This window comes from Lutra lutra, chromosome 7 (assembly GCF_902655055.1).
Source record: "Lutra lutra chromosome 7, mLutLut1.2, whole genome shotgun sequence".
NCBI lineage: Eukaryota > Metazoa > Chordata > Mammalia > Carnivora > Mustelidae > Lutra > Lutra lutra.
This window is the reverse complement of record NC_062284.1, coordinates 138,100,166-138,120,246: the sequence shown is the minus strand read 5'-3', so window position 1 is coordinate 138,120,246 and position 20,081 is coordinate 138,100,166. Positions and strand designations below refer to the sequence as shown.

At 42.1% G+C, this 20,081-nt stretch overlaps 1 protein-coding gene across 3 annotated transcripts in view; it reads left to right on the top strand.

Annotated features, from left to right (window-relative positions):
• Positions 1 to 20,081, top strand: part of DICER1 (dicer 1, ribonuclease III) — a 68,740-nt gene that overhangs the window by 6,457 nt on the left and 42,202 nt on the right. For 2 of the 3 annotated variants that reach the window (XM_047736079.1, XM_047736081.1), the window contains exons 2-4: positions 14,275 to 14,338; positions 15,217 to 15,317; positions 19,107 to 19,294. In XM_047736079.1, the coding sequence (XP_047592035.1) occupies positions 19,181 to 19,294 (114 nt within the window). In that variant the 5' untranslated portion in view covers positions 14,275 to 14,338; positions 15,217 to 15,317; positions 19,107 to 19,180. The remainder of the gene's footprint in view (positions 1 to 14,274; positions 14,339 to 15,216; positions 15,318 to 19,106; positions 19,295 to 20,081) is intronic. The other variant, XM_047736080.1, reaches the window with a different exon arrangement.

The following is a 20,081-nucleotide window of genomic DNA, read 5'->3' as shown; positions in this document are numbered from 1 at the left end:
GACCTGAGCCGAAGGCAGAGGCTCAACCCACTGAGCCACCCAGGTGCCCCCCTGCTAATTTAATTTTAAAGGCTTTTCTTTTGTACGTAACACAGTACTGAGATTACTTAACTTTTCTCAGTCTTGTATAGCTAAGTATTAAAGAGGAGAAATCCCTGGCTTCTAAATCTTTATATGTACCTCCTGCATCTAATAAACTGTTTATTAATCTTAGACCAAACATAATTTTGGGTGTTTTAAGGAAAAGGCAGGATTTTGTTGATAAAAATATGGGAACAAGTGATAAAACAGCCTAAATTAGGCATTTGAATGCCGTTTGTAAATTGAACAGCAGTTCAGGCCAGCTGTAATTTCTTGTCTAAATGCAATTAGTAGCTTCAAAGGAATCATTCTTTTTGGCTTTTCCAATATACGGCCTTTAGTTTCCAGCCCTTCTTCAATTAATTATGTGAAATAAGGTATTGCCAAATAGCACTGTCCTTTTGGGATGTGTTTGTAGAAAATCACCACTGACATATGATGCGGTTCTGAAGGAGGATATTAGTTTTACTCAGTTTATGTAAACACGTAGCTTTTGTATTGCTAAACACTGGGAGAATTCTGGGAAGTTGTTTTTTGTTTTTTTAAACCTGAGTTCGGTCTGTACTTTGGCCGAGAATAGGGAAACAAATAATTTTCCTAAAGCCTTTTTAAAGCACGTGCACCTGTGTACGCACACATACATGCACACATGCACACACAATCCATATATATACATGTATGAAATCTGTATTCGCTGTGTATCTGTGGCAGATGCTCAGGTAAAATGTTTACTTGTGTCGTCTGAGTTGAGTGAAGACAAAATTACACAGTATGTTGTAGTTTCTGAAATACTATCTAGTTTATTTCACTGTGTCTGAACCCCCTCCATGATTGTAATCTCTTTTAAGGTAGTACTTTCCGTTTCACTAAAGAAGTCGTTATGTAGTATTTGTAGCTGGTAGTGCATCACGTTTAGTCATCAGCTGAGTGGAATAGAGATTCTAGAAAAAACGGTGAGATGTATAGTCAGTATTTATTGAGCATCTATGCTCTTAGACTAGAAAGGCCAAGGGAAATGTCCGTGGGCAGGGCTGATTTGGGTTGCCACAGGCTTTAAAATTAAAGGAATATTTACTTATGTGTGTGTGCAGATTGAGCTAAAATTAAAATATTAGTTTGCTTCTGTTAATGTTAAATTGCATTTACTCTTTTTCACCCCTGTCGCGAGATCAAAAGGAACATATCCAGAAGGAGCTATTTTGACTGGCAAATCAGTATAAATTTAGTGTAAATACCCCAGAGGGTAATTGTATATTACGGAAATAAGTTTGGAGTCAGAATTTAAGTAGAATTCCATCTCTCCCATTTATTGGGGCAAATGGCCCTGGATAAGTGTTTTCAAATCCCTGTAAAATGGAAATGACCCTTGTTTCAGGGTTGTTTTGAGGATGAAATGAGATAATAGAATTTGAGTGCTCAGTAAAGGTAAATCTTCTCCCTGCCGTCTCACAGGTGCACCATGGCAAATGAGGAAGTTTTACATATTGTATTAAGGATTGCTTACTTCTCTTTCAAAATAAACTCTAAGTGGCATCAGTTTCAACTGATAAACCGGAAGGTACATAAATCACAAGGATACACAAAGTGTTTCCAGGCAATTACGCCCCCCTAACCCCTGGCCAAAAACACCATACCCACTTTTCCTTTTTTTTTTTTTTTAAAGATTTTATCTATTTATTTGACAGGCAGAGATCCCAAGTAGGCAGAGAGGCAGGCAGAGAGAGAGGGGGAAGCAGGCTCCCTGCTGAGCAGAGAGCCCGACGCGGGGCTCGATCCCAGGACCCTGGGATCATGACCTGAGCCGAAGGCAGAGGCTTTAACCCCCAGAGCCACCCAGGTGCCCCTGACTTTTCCTTATTTTTAACTCTGTGTAGTGGAAGTTGTACGGTTTCGTGTTGGTTTCTTTCCTGAACATCTTAGGTGGGTCAGGTTCATTCCATTGCATCTTCTGGGGCCCGTAGAGTTCTGTTGCATGAATATGTCAGTCTTTCCTTGTCTGTTGCATTGTGGGGGGACATATGCCTCGTTTTTGGTTTGGGCTGTTATGGATATTGCAGTTCTTGTGTATGTTTTTTGGTGAATATATGTGTATTTCCGTCGGGTGTGCACGTAGAATGGAATATCTGGGTTATCGGGATGTGCATGTCCAGAGCATCCACGTCCCCTTGACCGTTCTCCCAGCTGTGTAGGAAAGTTCTCGCAGCTCCACTTCGTCCTCACACTGTGTCCTCTTCATTTTGGCCATTTTGATGGATGTGGTAGTGGCTCTTTGTGGTTTAATTTGCATCCTTCTAACTGCATATGCAGAGTACTCACCGTTGGATATCCTGTGTGGCGAAGTCCTCTGTCCACTGTTCATTTACTTGTTTGTTCCTTATCGATCTGTAGAAATTGTTTGTGTATTTTCTACCCTGGCTCGCCTTTTCACTTTCATAATCAGGTCACGTAAACAACAGACATCTTTAATTTTAATCTAGTCCAGTTTGTCCATTTTTTTTTCCCTTTGTGATGAGTGCTTTTAATGTCTCCTCTAAGAAATTTTGCTCACTTCAAGGACATGGAGGTATTATCTTGTTTCCTTTTTTTTTTTTTTTTAAGACTTTATTTATTTGGGAGAGAGAGGGAGAGAGCATGTGTGTGGGTGTGCACATGAGCAGGGGGAGGGGCAGTGGGAGAAGCAGGCTCCTGTCTCTGCGGGGAGCCTGAGGTGGGGATACGGGCTAGATCCGGGACTCTGGGATCATGACCTGAGCCGGAAGCAGATGCTTAACCCCGAGCCACCCAGGCACACTTCTTAGGTTGTTTTCTAAACACTTCATTGTTTTAGTTTACACCTTTAGATCTGCAGTCCAACTGGCATTGACTTTTGTGTGTGACTTGAGGAATGAGCCAAGACTTGGTTTTTCCATCTGGATACATAGTTAACCTGGTTGTTACTTGAAAAGATCATCTTTTTCCGTACCCCAGTGCAGTATTGTTTTTGTCACTAATTAAATAACCTTATATGTGTGGGTCTGTTCCCATAGTGTGTTCTGTTGCATTGTCATTTCTTGTGTCATTACCCCCTGTCTTAAGTATTGATGCTTTATACTGAGTATTGGTGAAAAGTCAGTTGACTTTGGCATGTTAAGCCGTCCTTGCATTGCTGTGACAAAGCAAAATGGGTCTTAATGCGTTCTCCTTTTCACATATTCCTGGATTATTTGCTCATATTTTGATTAGTATTTTTGCATTTCTAGTTTGAGAGAGAGGTCTATAATTTTCCTTTACTGTAGTGTCCTTGTTGGGTTTTGGTGTTAAGTTTATGCTGGTCTCCTGGAAAGAGGTGGAAAGTATTCCCTCTCATTTCAGTCTTACTGAAGGGTTTCACTCTAGTGAAGCATTCACTCTAGTGAAGCATTCTGGGCTTGGGAGTTTTTAATAATCTGTTTTCTTTAAAACCTGTAGGCCTTTTCAAATGTTCTTTTTCTTCAGATGTTAATTTTGGTAGGTTGTTTTTCAAGGAATTTGCCCACTTCTAAAATACTATCTTGAGTGGCTACTAAGAAGTAATTGATACTAAAAATAGAAATAACCAGCTAAAACTTGACTCCATTTGGAAAACTGCAACTTTTTTTTAGAGATTGTTAACTGATTTAATATAAAGAATATTCTTCATTGTGGTTTGTGGGAGAATTAACAGTGGTTAATGCTGCCTGAATTAGGTTTTTTATTCTAGTGTGATTTATATGGTCAAAGTTAGTTCCCTGGAAACAAATTATATTCAAAGGCTTTTGCTATGTGAAATCTGTAATTAGATTTGGAGCTTTTTTTTTTTTTTTTAATTAGAAGCGGGAGGGGCAGAGGGGAGGGAGAGAGAGAATCTTAAACAGGCTCTGTACACAGTACAGAGCCCTACACGGGGCTCACTCTGACAACCCTGAGAAAATGAGCTGAAATCAAGAGTTGGACACTTAACTGACTGAGCCACCCAGGTGCCCCTTGGAGCTAAATTTTTAACTTTGCTCCATTTTGGATTAATTTTGGATTTATTGTTTTCTAAAGAGTTGCATTCATTTTGGATTAATTAGACTAGTGAATTATAATCTAACATGTTCTTTGGTTGTTCCTTGTAGGATTGTTTCTAAGGGATAATCAACATAAAAAAGTGATTAAAGTATGAAATAAAGTATCTTAATAATTCTTTTGGAGGGGGGCAGTCAGTATTCAATTAATCTCTAAACTTTTGCTTATTATTGGTGAGAATTGTCAGCATTTATTCATTTATTAAAAAACATCTCGCTTGTGCCTGGCACCCCAGTTGGTTCTGGATGTACATATTTACTGTCTTTTACTGAAACTGTTGACTTTCTGAAAAAGTAGCTCTGAGACCTACAGGTTGAGGGGCAGTTAGCTGGGGGATAGCATGTGCAAAGGCTCTGGGGTAGGAAGGCGTTGGTAGAGGTGCTGAGAGGTCCTCACGGCTGTCGGGAGGTGGCAGAGTTACACAATCCCAGTTAGAGATAGAGGCAGGGCCATACGTAGTACGGATTTTGGATTCTAGCCTGAGTGCTGGGGGAGTCCAGTGAAGGTTTTGAGCCATCTTGCTATACTGGTTTGACTCATGTTTTCCTCAAACCTAGTTGCGCACTGCTTTGAGCTCTGTTAGTATTCTTCTTCTGTTCTTAATCACTTTCTTTTTTTTTTTCTGGGACTCGTGCTTGTTGGTAATCCTGGGCAAGAGCTTGGGTCTGGCAAATGACAAATATATACTTCTGCCTTTAGCGTTCATATTGTGTATCACATTGTCCCTTGTCATTCTGACAGTTTACTTACGATATCGGTCCCTCACGCGTGCCAGACTTTACCCACGCAGTAAGGTGTAAGCAGATGTGGAAGATCCTAAAACCTAGTGCGTGTCCTAGGCTTTGCTCGTGTTCAGACAGCGTAGGATGTTAACAGCACCCCGGCTTTGCAAGGTATGGTGGCTGCCAGTGTGGGCCTTTGGTCTACTATGGATGCTTTCCTGTGTTTTCTTTTTCTTTCTCTCTCTCTCTCTCTTTTTTTTTTTTTCTCTCTCTTTTTTTAAAGGGTTATAAATACTCTGGGAGATATGACTCTCCAGTTGTAGTTGTTCCTGCTCCTTTCCCATCCTTCATAATCCCCACATGTGTCAGTGACGTCTCACGCTCTTCACTGTGCCTCCAGTGCAGTGTTCTCCAGCAGGGCCCTCGAGGTGTCCCCTCCCCGCACCCCCCCTCCCCCGCCTCCAGTACACGAAGTTCTCCTCTCACAGCCAACAGCAGACCTGTCTTTTTAGTGATCTGCAGATTTGACTTAACTAATGAACTCAGTGTGTATGTTGTGGGATTGTGTAGGGGAGGAAGAGGAGCCAGAGGCCAACATCTTTGCAGGTCCTATGGTAGAAATGGGGCTTATGTGGAAAGGCAGACAAGGCATTTGCCCAAGATCTTGTAGCTCACTGAAGGATTCTGTCACTGCTCCGACTTTGGAGCCCGCTTCTTTTTCCTCTCTCGTCTGGATTCTTTCTGTAATGTGTGTGTCTGGGGTTTAATTGTGACATAATTGAGCGAAACAAGGGTGGTTACCTTGGGAGGCTGTGTTTATTCTGATGCTGCTTCTCTTTTTTGAAACCTCTCTCTAATTCCTGTAATGGATGTATTTTTGGGAATTATATTTAGCGGTAGTGAATCTTCATCTTTCTTATTAGATTAGTTTAGTTTTGGGAACAGCCCCAAGTTCCCTTGATAGCTAAGTGTGGATCTGTCTCCAAGTGGCAATATGCAGTCGGCCCCCAAGGATAGAGAATTGTAGCTGGAAATGGGGTGACCAACCCTTCTGGATCCTCCAGGGTTGGGAGAAGTCAGTGGACAGTGCCTGGGACAGGGGACTTTCAGTGCGCAGACGGGCAGTTCCAGCATAATCCATGATTATAACCGGGAAAAGGAATGTCTTCTAACGGAGAGAGGGGACTTCAGGAGTCTCCTGTCTCGTCTTGCACTGTTCCTGCCTCTGGGCCTCGTATAGAGATTTGTTCTCGGCTTAGATGAACTAGGGGAGAGCCCTTGGTGTAATAGAGAAGCAGGGGCCCCAGTCTTGCTTGAATTCCCCAGGATGAGAATCGGAGCCTTGTGGAGCTGTGTGTTAAGGTCCTTTAGGACGTGGCCCTGCCTTGTCTTAACCTGTTGCACCGTTTTGCCACACTCGTGTGGGAACAGTGCTTTGGCACTCTGCTTGTAATTTCTACAGCTTGACTCCCCTGTGTCCTTTTGTGCTTCTCCACATGCCCTCACCCCCGTGGTGTCCTGTTACTGTCTCCTCACCCCTGGGATGCCCTGTTACCGTCTCCTCCCTGATGGGGCTGGTACTGCTGGTCCTTCAGAACTGACCTCCAGTCCGGTCCTCACCTTCTCCAAAACACAGGTTTGCAGTACGTATGTCTTGCTCATTAAGTATTTGTTGAATGAATGAGTGATTTTAAGGGACAGGACTTAAAGCTCTTTTAAATAGGGAAAATCACCTTAAGTGTTACTCTTTAGACTACCCAGAAATACAGTTGGACAATTTCCGTTTTTCTGTGTTCTGATAGTCAAACGTATGTATCAGTTTGTAGTAGAGTTTTATTTTTAATATTGTTTTAAAATATTTTCAAGCTTATGAGTTGTAAGAGTAGTATGAAGAATTCCAATATCAATGCCTACATTTACCAATAGTTAATATTTTCCACACTTGTGTGTGTTCTCCCCCCCCTCATCCCCTGCATATAGTTATTTTTCTGAACTTTTTTAGAATAAGTAGCAGGCATTATGCTCTTCACTTGAATATTTTCAAGGTCTGTTTTCTAAGAACAAGAGCATTCTCTTACATGATCACAATATAGTTATTGAATTCAGAGAATTTAGCATTCATTGATGATAGTTAAATTGCCCCAGTGTCCCTGTAGGGGGAGGGAAAAAGGTTTTCCTCTGTGCTCTTCGTGGGTGGAGCCTGTGAATTAAATCAACAATGGACAGATGAACAAGAGAAAAGATTTATCTTGTGTGCACCCTGGAGATTCACCCAAAGGAGTGGAAACCCAAGGAAGTGGCTGGACTCTAGAGCTTCTATACCATTTTACTAAAGGGCCACGTATTGCGGACAACTGACAAGGCAAAGGAATGGGGGAGTTTGGGCTTTTAGGGGTGGTAGGTTGTGGGAAGGTGAATAGATGACAGACGACAGTAGGGGTTAGTAACGGGGTTTGTGCAGGTGCAAGTCAGGGGTGTCTTTGGTGATAATTGTCACCTCCTCCTCCTGGTACTGGAGTGGGGAGGAGGGACACTCACAAAAGCAACACTTATGTCCCGCTTTTAGGCAGAAAGGGAAAGGGCAGGGAATTTTTCCTGTATCTGCTATTTCTCTGTTGCCTTTGGCTCAGAGTAACCCTTAGGCAGGGCGGCGTGTTTTCAGGTGGCCTCTGCTGCTCACCCTTCAGCCCGGTCGCGTCCTCCCAGTGGCGCTCCTTCTCTGATACAGGATTCAGTCCAGGAATGTGCATTGTGTGTAGTTGTCATGTGTGTTCACGCTCGCAATCTGGACTCGCTGGGCAGCTGTCGGCTGTCACGGCGGCTGACATTTTTGAGGAGCGCAAGCCGGTTCTTTTGTAAAGTGCGTCTCAGATTCGGTTTTGATGCCGACTCATGATTCGATTCCGGGTTCTCACTTTCGGGAAGAAAACTGCATAAATGATACTTCCTTCTCAGTTCATCGCACTTAGGAGATACATGTCAGGCTGTCCCAGTACTGATGAGGTCACTTTGGTGGAGGGTGGTGTCTGTCAGGTTTCCCCAGTGTGACTATATCCGTTTTCATGAGGATTTGCAGGGAATCTGTGCAGAGGGACTTTGAAGTGGTGTAAATGTTCTTTTGTAAACTTCACCCAGTAGCCTGAGTGCCCATTAATGACTCTTGCCTCAATTACTAACATGATGGTTTAAAATGGTGATTTTTCTATCGTTCCTCCTACATTTATTAGTTGACATTGAATAGAATTTTTATCTGGATTTTAAACCTAATAAAACACTGTTTCTAAAATGAGTCTTTGGGTTTTCCCAGTTATATTGTTAACTTTGGAACTGTACATTGTTGCTGAAACATTTTCACAGTTTGTATCAGATAAGACTGCATTAATGTGGAAGACGACTTTGCAGACTTTGGGAGTTCTGGGAGGGATGAGACTGGAGGGATGGGTAGAGCTGGGATGCTGTCAGAATTATCCTGCATTCGATGCCTCTCTAGCTTTGCTGGTTTCAGATGAGCTCTGAACTTTTGTTTGTTGGAGAAGGGGGCGGTTTTGGGGATCTTAAACTTGTTAAAATAATTTGGGTTGTTTCAAGTCCTTTAAAGGTAAGAAATATCTAAATTGAATTTTGTATTTGACCTACAAAAAGCAAACATATGATTTGAAGAGTAGATCAATAAGGTTTATACTGAATGTAGAATTAAATATCCATATTTGTGGGTCTTTCCAGCTTTTCTTCAATTCTGTGTAAGTCAAATATGAGAGGTTTCCTTTGAAAAATCTTACAGTTTCGGGGGAAATAGCAGTAGTAATAGTATCTAATATGGGACAGAAGATACAGATGAGTCCTGATCTGGGTGGTACAGATGGCCCCTGTGTGCTGCATGAGAGGGGAATCAAATAATAGAGGTTTTTAGGTTCTTGGGGGAGGGGGTAAGTGGCAGGCGGGGGCCCAGAAACAGAGGCTCATTTGAAGGTTGGGATATACTTGTCACAGCTCTCTAAGGAAAGCAGATAACGTGAGTGGTTGGGGATCTTGCACATAGCTGTAGTGTGGCGCTTTACCCCTTGCCTGGAACTTTTAACGTGTTTGCTTTCCAGACTCATCGTATTTAGCAGTCTCTCAGACTCATTTTGTCTCAGGACTAACCTCTCTTTGGTATTAAAATATACATGCATTATATTGTGTTAGAACAGCCTAATGTAGAAAATTATGGCCTTTTTTCCTTCATGGATGTTCTTACTGGGCATATAAAAGATAGGCTAGAAGGTGGTCATGAATTGAGTACATCCTAGCATAGCAGTGTTTTTATTGAGTAAAGTACAGAAACGTGGAATCAAACACTAACCTTAAAACTGACCTTGAAAGTTAGTGGTTTATTAAGCGCTTGCCTCTCTTGAAACAAAACTGAAGGGTAAATGCCATTGTAGGTAACTCAAAGGGGAGGGATGGTTCTGGCTGCCATTTTGGTATGTTGGAATGTTGTCTTTTTAGGAAGTATTCCAAGTACGTGGGCCATTGGCTGGCAGCCTAGAGATACTTTTTATACGGAGATTTTGATGGGTGATACTTGTTAAAATGCTGTTTGACCTGTATTCAGTTTCAGTTTTGGATAAATCTAATTTTAGGCATAATGACATTGAAGTATAAACATAATATGTTTGTTACAGATTTACAGAAACCCAGAAATTTATCTGGTTTACAGAGTAGTACAAGAAAAGAAGGCTAATGAATTCGTGGTTTAAGTCATAGAAACTGGGGTAAGTTTTAACTACATCTGATGGCTTAAGGGAGTTTAAAAAAAATGCCTTTTTTTGTTTGTTGTTTTCTTTGTTGTTTCGTTTGTTTTTAACCTAAAGCGAAATCATTGCTCTTTAGATTGATTGATTTAAGTCATCTCTACACCCAACATGGGGCTCAGACTCACAACCCTGAGATCAAGAGTTGCATGCCCCATAGCTGAGCCAGCCAGGCACCCCAGAATCATTTCTGTCTAAACTGTTGTCATCCTACAAGTTATCCTCAGTATGAAAATTTGTTTTCCAATTCTAAATGTAATAAATTGTTCAAATTGTAGGAAATTTTAGAATGCAGAAGAGTTTTAAGAAGAAAGAAATCGCTCATAGCAGTAATCCAGTCCCATCCTGAATTTTGGGCTGAATTTTCTCTCCATTCCTCCTTTTCTTCTTTAGTTTTTAACTTGACTTAGTCATGGTCTTCTTGTAAATAAAAAATGCTCTTTTTTTTTCTTTTTTCCATTGTATGCCATACCATAACCATTTTTGTTCATTATAAGCTGCCATCATTTTTAATGGCTCAGTTGAATTGTATTATGTAAAATGAACCACAGTCCACCACACCATCCCCTCATTTGGTATTAGACATGGGGCATTTTTTGCTATTTATAGATGGTAATGATGAGGAGAGCATTTCTGTATGAGGGTTTTGTGTGTGTGTGTGTGTGTATTAATATTTCAAGATAGATTAGTATGCAAGGATTGTAAATTAATAATGACAGATACAACTGTCAGGGAGCAAGAATTCCTATCCTCTTCAAGGTCCTTGTAACTGGGCTGAGGCTCAAACTGGCTGAAAGAGATTAACAGGAGAAAATCAAATGTTATAGTGTACATACAGGGAAACCATGCGGACGTGGACATTCCAAAGATGGGAGGGCATAGCGAGAGGTCTGTGGGTCATCCAGAACTAAGGGGAAGGGCAAAGGGTCTGGGACCGCGGAGTAAAGGAAAGCACTTCACGGGGCCATAAGGAGAAGAGCAGATGTTTGGTAATTAGATGTTTGCTCTGCCTTACAGATGGGTCACTTAAATAAAATTGATCTCTGCTAATAGCTCTTATTCCGGGAAAGACCCTTGATTTAGATTCTTTTATGTGTTTAATGGAAGGGCAGAAGTTTCTTTTGAGCCCACAGGGTCTCCTTGCCTTCAGCTCAAAAGAATCTCCCTGCCAAAGTGGCCCATCTTGGGGGCGGCCTATCCTTGGCCCCTACCTAACAATTAACAGTAAAAATGGAAGTATTTCTCTTGTCCTGTGTATTTCATTTTGTGAAGATGCTGGTGCTTATATTCTTGAAATTATTATCCCCTTTCTTTTCTCTTAGGTCTTTCGATCTTTTGTTCCACCTTAGTCTTTTCATAATCTATATTTACCGAATGGTAGTTGAGAAATCCTTGAAATACTTATTTTATATACCATGGGTATTTTGGTTATTTCCTATCTTTTTGGGTATTTTTATATTCTCAGACTTTATCCATTTGATGATGATTTCTTTCCCATCGTGTAGCATTTCATTGTGTAAGAAATGGCTAAGTGAAGTAATGTTTTCAGTGATGTTTGTGGAGCCAGACAGAAGTAGGTATAGTATGCCTTTTTTTTTTTTTTTAAGATTTTATTTATTTATTTGACAGAGATCACAAGTAGGCAGAGAGGCAGGCAGAGAGAGAGGGGGACGCTGAGCAGAGAGCCCTGGGATCATGACCCAAGCCGAAGGCAGAGGCTTTAACCCACTGAGCCACCCAGGCGCCCCTTGGTTTTTGCTTTTAAAGAGAACTAGTGGACACAAAGCTATTTAGTTTTATTTCACACTGTTTACCGAATTTTGTGACTTAAATGTTTGATTTTCATTCTACTGTAAATTCATGATGACTAGGTAGTTCGTGGTTTGTGGTTTTTAGGTTCATCTGGTTAAAAATACTGTATAAAATTTCATATACTTTAAATGTCTACGATAATGTGTTTCCTATGCCAAATCTTAGGAATAATAGAGTATTTTAGGTTTTCTCTAAGAAGTTTCTTAAAGTCTTAGGAATTGCCTGAAAAACAAAGATTTTAGATAGAGGTGGGAGTGTAGTTTTGTAAATACTACCATATATTGAGCGTTTTCTGTGTTGGGGGAACTTCTTTCTACCAAGCTTAACATACGTGATCTTACTGAGTTCTCTTGATAGCCCGGAGTTATTTAACAGGCAAAGAGACCTCCTGAGAGGTAGCTTGATAAGCCCTTGTCTTGACACTGGACCCTTTGCCTGTTTTCAGATGATTTTTAAATGAAAGATACTTTAAAAAAAAAAAAAAAAAGGTTTGCTTTCCAGATCCCCGGTGGTCTTGCTCTGTGCACCTTATCCATGGCGGGCCTCTCTGAGGGGTGACTGTGTGAGAAAGTACTAAGGGATGAGGACATCACCTTGGCTTCTGAAGGTAAAAACAGCTGAGATTCCTCCTGCTCCAACTTTAATTTAGAGAAGGAAGGCTGGTGGGAGTGATTTTTGAACAACTTGGATCCTTTCTGTGTGCAGATTCCTTCTTAATGTAGTTAAGTGTTTGCACACTTAGCTCCGTCTTCGTTTTAAAAGCTCGTCTCCTTCCTGTAGCTGGGCAGCATATTCTAAGATTTCTCCAGTATTCAAATTCCAAGAAATGGAAATTTGTTATTTGGCATGGATTTTATTTGAGGATATATTTTATGTCCTTTTTTTTGGTTTGTTTTTTGTTTTTAAGACCAGTCTTGAGGAAATAGAATTAAAAACAGAATATCCTCCCTATATCCCAGAAAACCTATCCACAGAGGTAGAGGGAAGAAAGCAGTCCTATTACTGGTAAGCGTTAAACCAGAGTGTGATGTGCATCCCAAGCTGTCCACTGAAGAGGCCCGGAAGATAGACAGAAACCTACTCTTTTGTATAGCTAATTGGTTAGACACTTGACACCCATGTTTTTCAAGGCAGAATTGCTCATTTCCTTGCATCTTTATGACTGGGGGCGGGGAGTCAAGTGACAAATTAGGCCCATCTCTTCCTAGGAAGCTGGGAGATCAGGCATTGTCTTTCTCCATGATTCTGTTTCAGGGATGGCTTTCAGGTCCTTAGGGAGACGTTCCTGAGATGTGACCCTGGCAAGAGGCTATTTAAGCCTTTAAAAAGATTCACTTACATTTGGAGAAGATTGAGACATTGTGAACAAAAGGAAGAGGGAAGGAGGCTTTTCCCTTTATTATTGCCTGGGAGAATCAAGCCTCTTATTTTTAATTTGCCTTTATGCCAGTAATTGTATTAACCTGTTTGCATGTATAGCCGAGGATTCCCTTAGTGATTTTAGGGTTGGTTGGTTAAAATAATGCCTCGATCTCCATAGCACATTTGTTACTAGGACCTCTAAAGGCTTTTCAAACATTTCTTTCTTTTATTTGTTAGCTTACAGAAGTACTTTAGACGCTGTTTTAATGTCACGGTGTTACTGTTGTGTGTGTGTATGTGTGTTTTGTCTTTTGCTCACGACACGGGACTTTATGGTAGTCCTGCTTGGGCTTCATGAGAGTAGGACGGAAATCTTGGACAGTGATACTTGTAAAGTTAACAGTATCAGCATCTGTGACATGTTGTAATAAAACGACTAAGTTGGGAGTTTTGTTGCCAGTTTTGGAAATGTGTACCAAGAAGCTCTAGATGCTTTTAGACCTAAGATAAGCAGGGTTAAGCTGTCTGTTGTTACAAGCCTTTGTCTGAAGGGCTACAGCTGCATACCGGATTTAGTTGCTAATGTGGGTGAAGTCTGTTGGTTTGTACTAAAACTTGGCTGAGTGTCTGGGATGTGGCACGTGTTTTTCAGTCATCTTAAAGGGGCTTATCAGACAGGAGTTTGCATGTCTGTAATCGAAGTTACGATCATCAGTTAAAATGAGAGAACTTGGCCTATTGGTTCTGTATTTATGAACACATGAAATAAGTTGTCCTTGTACTTGTTTGTTAACTCTCTGATGTATCTCTGTACAGAGTAGTCTGGGGAAATAATTCGGATAACTCAGTAGTAATTTTGTAATAGTGGAATTGCATTGATGTTTAAAGGAATATCAGTGTTCTTATTTTAGTTATGGTGTTTCTAGAAAAGACGGGAACGTGGACTGGAACAGTGTAGAGCAGGACACATCAGGCCTTGTTGGTGTCTTGAGTTTGCATCTGCCTAGGTGGCAGCGTAGAATGGAATTAAGCCTCTAAGTATGGAGGGAGCTTCAGAAATGCAGACTGACACCAGGAGAGGGAAGATCTGCTCGCGTTGAACATGGTACTGACTTACATAGTGTTCAGGGACTTCTAAAGCCAGATTTTACTGGGGGAAAATGTAATGTACTTTCAATGATTCTCCCTTATATCTCACCGGATTGTGCTAACAACTTTCAAACATTTTCATTTGTATTAGAACATAATAAATACTAATTTTAAAGGCAGCTCTTTAAAGGCATGTACTGTTTTCTTGACACTTTCGGTAGAAAAATGAATTCTCGGGAATCCTATTCTGATAAGTTAAATGTGAAAATTTTGTCAAATAGGAATATTCTTAAAGTTGGTTTTTAAAAATGAGTTGTGTGTTCTAAAATACTCTCTCTGATTGCTTTTAGGTTACCTAGGGTATGAATTAATACAGACTTGGAAACTGAAAGAACTTAGAATCAGCATTTTGAGGTAAATATGTACCTATTAAAATAGTGCTAAGGTTTCCCCATTCTGCTTTGTTAACCTTCTAGCAAATCAAACTTGTCTCTGAAGTGAGAAAGTGTAACCAGAGCATGTCCTTGTCCTCGCGCGGTCTGGACGAGACGGAGATGCGTGTGACGGCTGCTCTCCCGGAGCTGCTGGTAGCGAAGCCGTCCAGGGTGTTGAGCACAAGCCCGAGCGGGGGTCACAGCTGACCGGATAAGCACCTGGTGACTCAGTTAAGCTTTCTGGCTCAGGGCTTCATGCTTCCCTTCTCTGAACTGTAGTCTCTAAGGAGAACCACACTACATTTGTATGCATTTATAACAGTATTGATGAGCTATGTTCTGCATTCTTTTATTCGCGAATGCATTCTGTAAAAGAGACCATGGTATGGGTTCAACCGTGGCATTTTTAATTCCATCTTGAGACACTGAAATCACTGACCAGTTGCATCTGTGTATCGAGTGATTGGGGTTTCTCTGCCCAGTGCCTCTCCTGGTGATCTTTGTTTCTTTCGTGTGTGTGAATTTAGGAAATAACACATGCTTGTCTTCTTTTTCCCCCATTGTCCCCAGCATTATCTTTAGATTTCCCTGTATCCATTTGGAAATCTTTTCTTGGACTTGCCTCCAGCTTTTTCTCTCCCCGCTATCTCTGGGAATTAGGCGCGCGCTTGTCATAGCGCGTCCTCTCGTTCTTTGTTCAGAGAGCAACAACCCAGATGTCTTTTGTGTAAAATTTAATATAAAATAGTGGTCTTTTATTTAACTCCTCATGCCAATAGGGCTTTCTTATAAGATGTGTTTGTATTCTTGTTTAAGTGCAGGAATCTTACATTTGGCTATTTTTGCATTTATTTTTAGAGCAGAAGCTTGGGCATGCTGTGATTTTCCAATAAACCGCTATCACAATGTCAAAGTGCAGTTCAGACAACAGCAACACAGAGATCTCAAACATTAACACGGTAAATCTGTGACTTATCATATGCGGAAGGAGGAAGAGTGTTTATTCATGTGTTTTACTCCATTATTTCTGAGTGAATAATAGATGGAAATTACAAAACAGCCTCACTGATTTCATGAATGTAGATTGGCCAGAAAGTTAAGATCTGTGATTGAAAAACAGTTGGGAGGAGTTGTCCGTTGGCTCCGTGAAAGCCGCTACCTGATAGTGAGTTCATCTGCGAGACTGCAGGACTTCTGCTGACCAGCGGGGATTCAGAATTTCTCATTAAGACCGAGTTAAGGAAAAAAAAAATCTATTTAAACATGTCAAAGAAAATAAAAATTGGCAAAGTTGTAGATTTTTCAGTTTCCACATTACTGGATAACCTTCTCACTTTTTTCATCATGGATTTGTGTTTTCTAGGAATAGGAATAGGAATAGGAAGTGTATCTCTGGGGCCAGTCACTATATATGAAGTGAATGAGGATTAACTTAGCGGTTATGACATGATGGAGAAGTTCATTGAGGGTTCAATCGCCGTGCTCCACTGCCTTACAGGTCCTCTCTGGCCCATCTCCTCACCCCCCTTCCACCCCGCCCTCCAGTTGGGGAGGGCATGGATTTCCAAAACATAGAGAACTGGCTTTTGAACTGTGACCAGTTCACAGTTGTTGGGTGACACTCATGAATCTCTCGTTGAGTTCACCAGATACTTATGTAAACACACATATGGCACGTTGTAGCAGGAGATTGAGGAGCTGTAGACAATGAGACGTGCATCTTGCTCTTAGGTAGCACGTGCGCTGGTGAAGGATAAGGTGTGTATGTGTGTGACTCTGTTCATGTATGTGCAAGATGACAAAATTTGAAAGGCAGACAGAAGCTCTTGGAAGCTTCCCCCCGCCCCAAGATCTTCTTTATTTGGGAGAGAGAATGAGCAGGGGGAGAGGCAGAGGGAGAAGCAGGCTCCCCTGCTGAGCAGGGAGCCAGACATGGGGCTCGATCCCAGGACCCTGAGATCATGGCCTGAGCCGAAGGCGGCCTCTCAGCCGACCCAGGCCCCTGCCCTGCCCTCTGCTTGGAAGGTTTTTATGACACTTTTCATCCTTCAAAGTTGCTGCTTGTTTGCTATGTTCTGGGCTTGGTTGGATGCAGTGGGGATGACTGGGTCATCCCCATGAGACCTGCAGCTCCTGTATGCAAGGAAATCGCAGTCCGGCCGGTCATTTTTGTTTATTGACTTTTTAAAAGTCTTTATTTGGAAATAGCTTCAAACGTACGGGCCAAGTTACAAGAGTAAGCATAGGACAAAGAACACGTGCTCTGCCCCATTCGCTTTGCACACTTCTCTATGTGTGTGTGGTTTCTTTTTCTGACCCATCTGAGAATGAGTTGCATACAGCTCATGGCTCTTTACCCCGAGATGCTTTGGGGTGTATTTCTTAGGAATAAGGATACTTTCTTAACAGCCATAGCACAGTTACCGGCTTCGCTGACCTGAACAGTTTCGTGAGGGACTCTGTGACGCCCTTGATGGCGTTGTCCTGTAGTACAGGACCCAGCCGGAGATCGCTCGCTGCATTTAGCTGCTGTGCCTCTTTGTAGTCTTCTTTAATTTGGAGGATTTCTGTAGTTTTTCTTTATATTTTATTCCTTTTTGAAGTCTATAGATTCTCTTTTAAAAAATGGACTATTTTTTTAAATAGTCTTTTTGAGACTGCCTCTCTGGAGTAATTAGTTATTATTATTAGCGCTGTTACCCCTGTGAGATGAAGTGGTGACAGCGGTGACAGTGGCAGGAGGAGGGGTGCTGCGGGTTCCTGGCTGGATGTGGTGCTTGGAGGTGGAGGAAGAGGTACTTGGGGATTTGCATTGCTGCGTTCTTCCTGTTCTAGTCTCGCTGGCTGCTGGGATGTAGCCTTATTCCTGACACCTTTTGCCATGTTTTAGATGGTCTTGGATTAGCATTTGGCTTGGACGAAAAGTGAGCGGGTCAGGCTTGCGCATAAATCATTCCAGACAGTGGGCAGCCTGTCGCAACGAAGATGTCGAGAGGTATCCCCAGGATGGAGGTCAGGTGGGAAGCGCCCGCCGTGTTGGCTGTGAGCCTCCAGAATGACCTGCTGCGTCTCCGAAGGGTAGGTGTGGTGGGTTTGACTTCGGGTTCTGTGCAGCCTTGTGGAGTAAAAAGCTCGACTGATGAACCTGTTAAACCTCATTGCTTCTTAATACCCACTTGGGTGTGTCTGTCCTCACCAGCCGCGTAGGAATTGACATTGGTTTGAACAACCATGAGTTGGCGGGCGCCACCAGTGGGCCTGAGGAGTTGAGCAAAGTGAACGCCAAGTGTGGGGTAAAAAGATGGCTGTTGGGCTTTGGTTGAGTAGAGAAAGAGCACGTTGTGTCTCCGGGAGAATGGTAGTTGTCAGAGTGGACTCCAGAATCCTTGGCTTGCCGTCTTCCTCTGAGAAGGGTGACGAGGAAGGTTGTGCTGTCTGGTCCAGTGGCACCTGCCCCTCGGAGGTCCCGGGCCGCCGCAGCCCTGTGCCCTCTGCCACCGGCTTGGGATCGCGCTGCTGTTAGCTGGATGCTGAGTTGTCAGCTGAGCTAGTCCCTGGAATTGGATGTGGTATCATGCCTGTGCCGAGAAGAGACTACACTTGAGACTCCTTGTTGGATCAGGTGGGACAGCTTCGGTCACTCTGCTGTGTCACAGTTGTGCATTTCACGTGTCAGGAGAGTCAGGGGTTCGTGTCAAGGAACAGAGTGGGCTTCTTTCCTTCCGGTTTCGCAGAGTGGTAACAACGAGCGCTCCGAAGCAGGATGAGGGTGAAAACTTCCTTGAGGGGCAAGTAAGTTCTGCTGGCCGTCAGAAAGCTGATGGACTTTCAGGGTGAGGTTTGAGACCTTAACCCTCTATCTGCAGGTTAGGAGTTTTAAGAAGACTCCTGTTTAGTCTGTCATTTTACAGAATCAAATTTCTTGTTGGGAAAGCGTGCGTGAAACACAGAAAAGTGCTTACGTACCAAGGAAAACTCACAGAATGGTGCACTGGATTTAATTTATCTAGGACGTGTGTAATTTTAAAGGTACATATTTAAATAGTTGGTCAGTTGTGCCATTGTGATAGGCTGTCAATCGAGAAAAAGACCTTGTGTGTTTATGGGCTATTGATAAAACGATAAAATGTTGGCAGGCTTTTGAATCTTTCTTAGGTGCAGGCACAGTGTGCAGTGATAAGTGCCCTCCATCCATTATCTCGTAAGTTTATCAATAATGGCATCAGAGAATTGACAAAGAATGTTTGAAATGTATTTAAGCGCCTATCAACTGTGCTTCGTATGTACGTGTATGTTTAAAAAGGCATCATGTTCATATTGTGTTTAAAGCTGTATGAGAAAAGGCATAGTTCTCTATCACTAAATATAGACACGGATTTTCTTCGTGGGTTCAAAGGATTCCGTTGTGTCATACCTGTACCATAATTTACATAGCTCGCGTTTTTGTTCATACATTCGAGGGTGTTTCTTGCTTTCAAGGAATAAGGCGCAATATATACGTGTGTACTTGTGTCTGTGTAGTCGCCTAGTTCTTTCAGATAAGTTTCTAGATGTAGAATTGCTGGGTTGGAGAGTGTGGAACACTTGACTTTTTAAAATGATCCTCTTAGATCAAGAAAAAACGAAAACATAGGAAAAGTGTGAAAGGGTCCATAGGAATGATATGCTGATGTTTCTCTTGTTTCTGTGCTTTCTTTTGTTCTTAACCCTGCATGGTGGTGTAATGGTCTTCTTTTTCCCTTTTGTAGTAAGCTGTGCTAGAGCAGAAGGCAATGAAAGAAGCACTGGATGAGTGAAAAGCTCTGCTTTGCAGCCGCTCAGCATGGCAGGCCTGCAGCTCATGACCCCCGCCTCCTCACCAATGGGTCCTTTCTTTGGACTGCCATGGCAACAAGAAGCAATTCATGATAACATTTACACGCCAAGAAAATATCAGGTACTAATGAGAACACTAATACTGGAGCATTTTCACTAAAATGGAATAAATTAGCATATCGTTGACACGACTTATATAAAACCCTTTTACCTTTTCAAGCTCTCCTCTTCTGATTAATTTTCTCATTCCAGATACTTTTGTTCTTAATAGTCCTTTTCTTTTCTAACAGCTGCCAGGTAATTGATTTGATAGTTTTATTTGTGAACATCCTTATTTTTTTTTCCCTCTGAAAACCTCCCCACTCCTTAGTACCCACTCGGGTGTGTCTGTCCTCACGAGCTGCGTAGGAATTGACATTGGTTTGAACAACCATGAGCTGGCGGGACCCTGGTTACTATAAACTCAGTCATTCAGATTCTTGGGAAGTTTTCTGTCCCCCTGAAAAAATAATTCTTAAAGAAATTGTGAATGTCCTTCCTTGCGTGTTTACACAACACAGCTGCACAGTCACAGGCATTTTTTTAAAAAAAGATTTTATTTATTTATTTGACAGAGAGAGAAATCACAAGTAGGCAGAGAGAGAGGGGGAAGCAGGCTCCCTGCTGAGCAGAGAGCCCAATGCAGGACTCGATCCCAGGACCCTGAGACCATGACCTGAGCCGAAGGCAGAGGCTTTAGCCCGCTGAGCCACGCAGGCGCCCCATAGTCACAGGCCTGTGATGACTCTTATATACAGATACAGAAGGTCTGTTTCTTGGCAGATTCATCAGAGGGAGATTGTAGAAAACAGTGACGTTTCCTGGATTAAAAGAAAACCCGATTTTCCCAACCTTGTACTTCGGTAAGA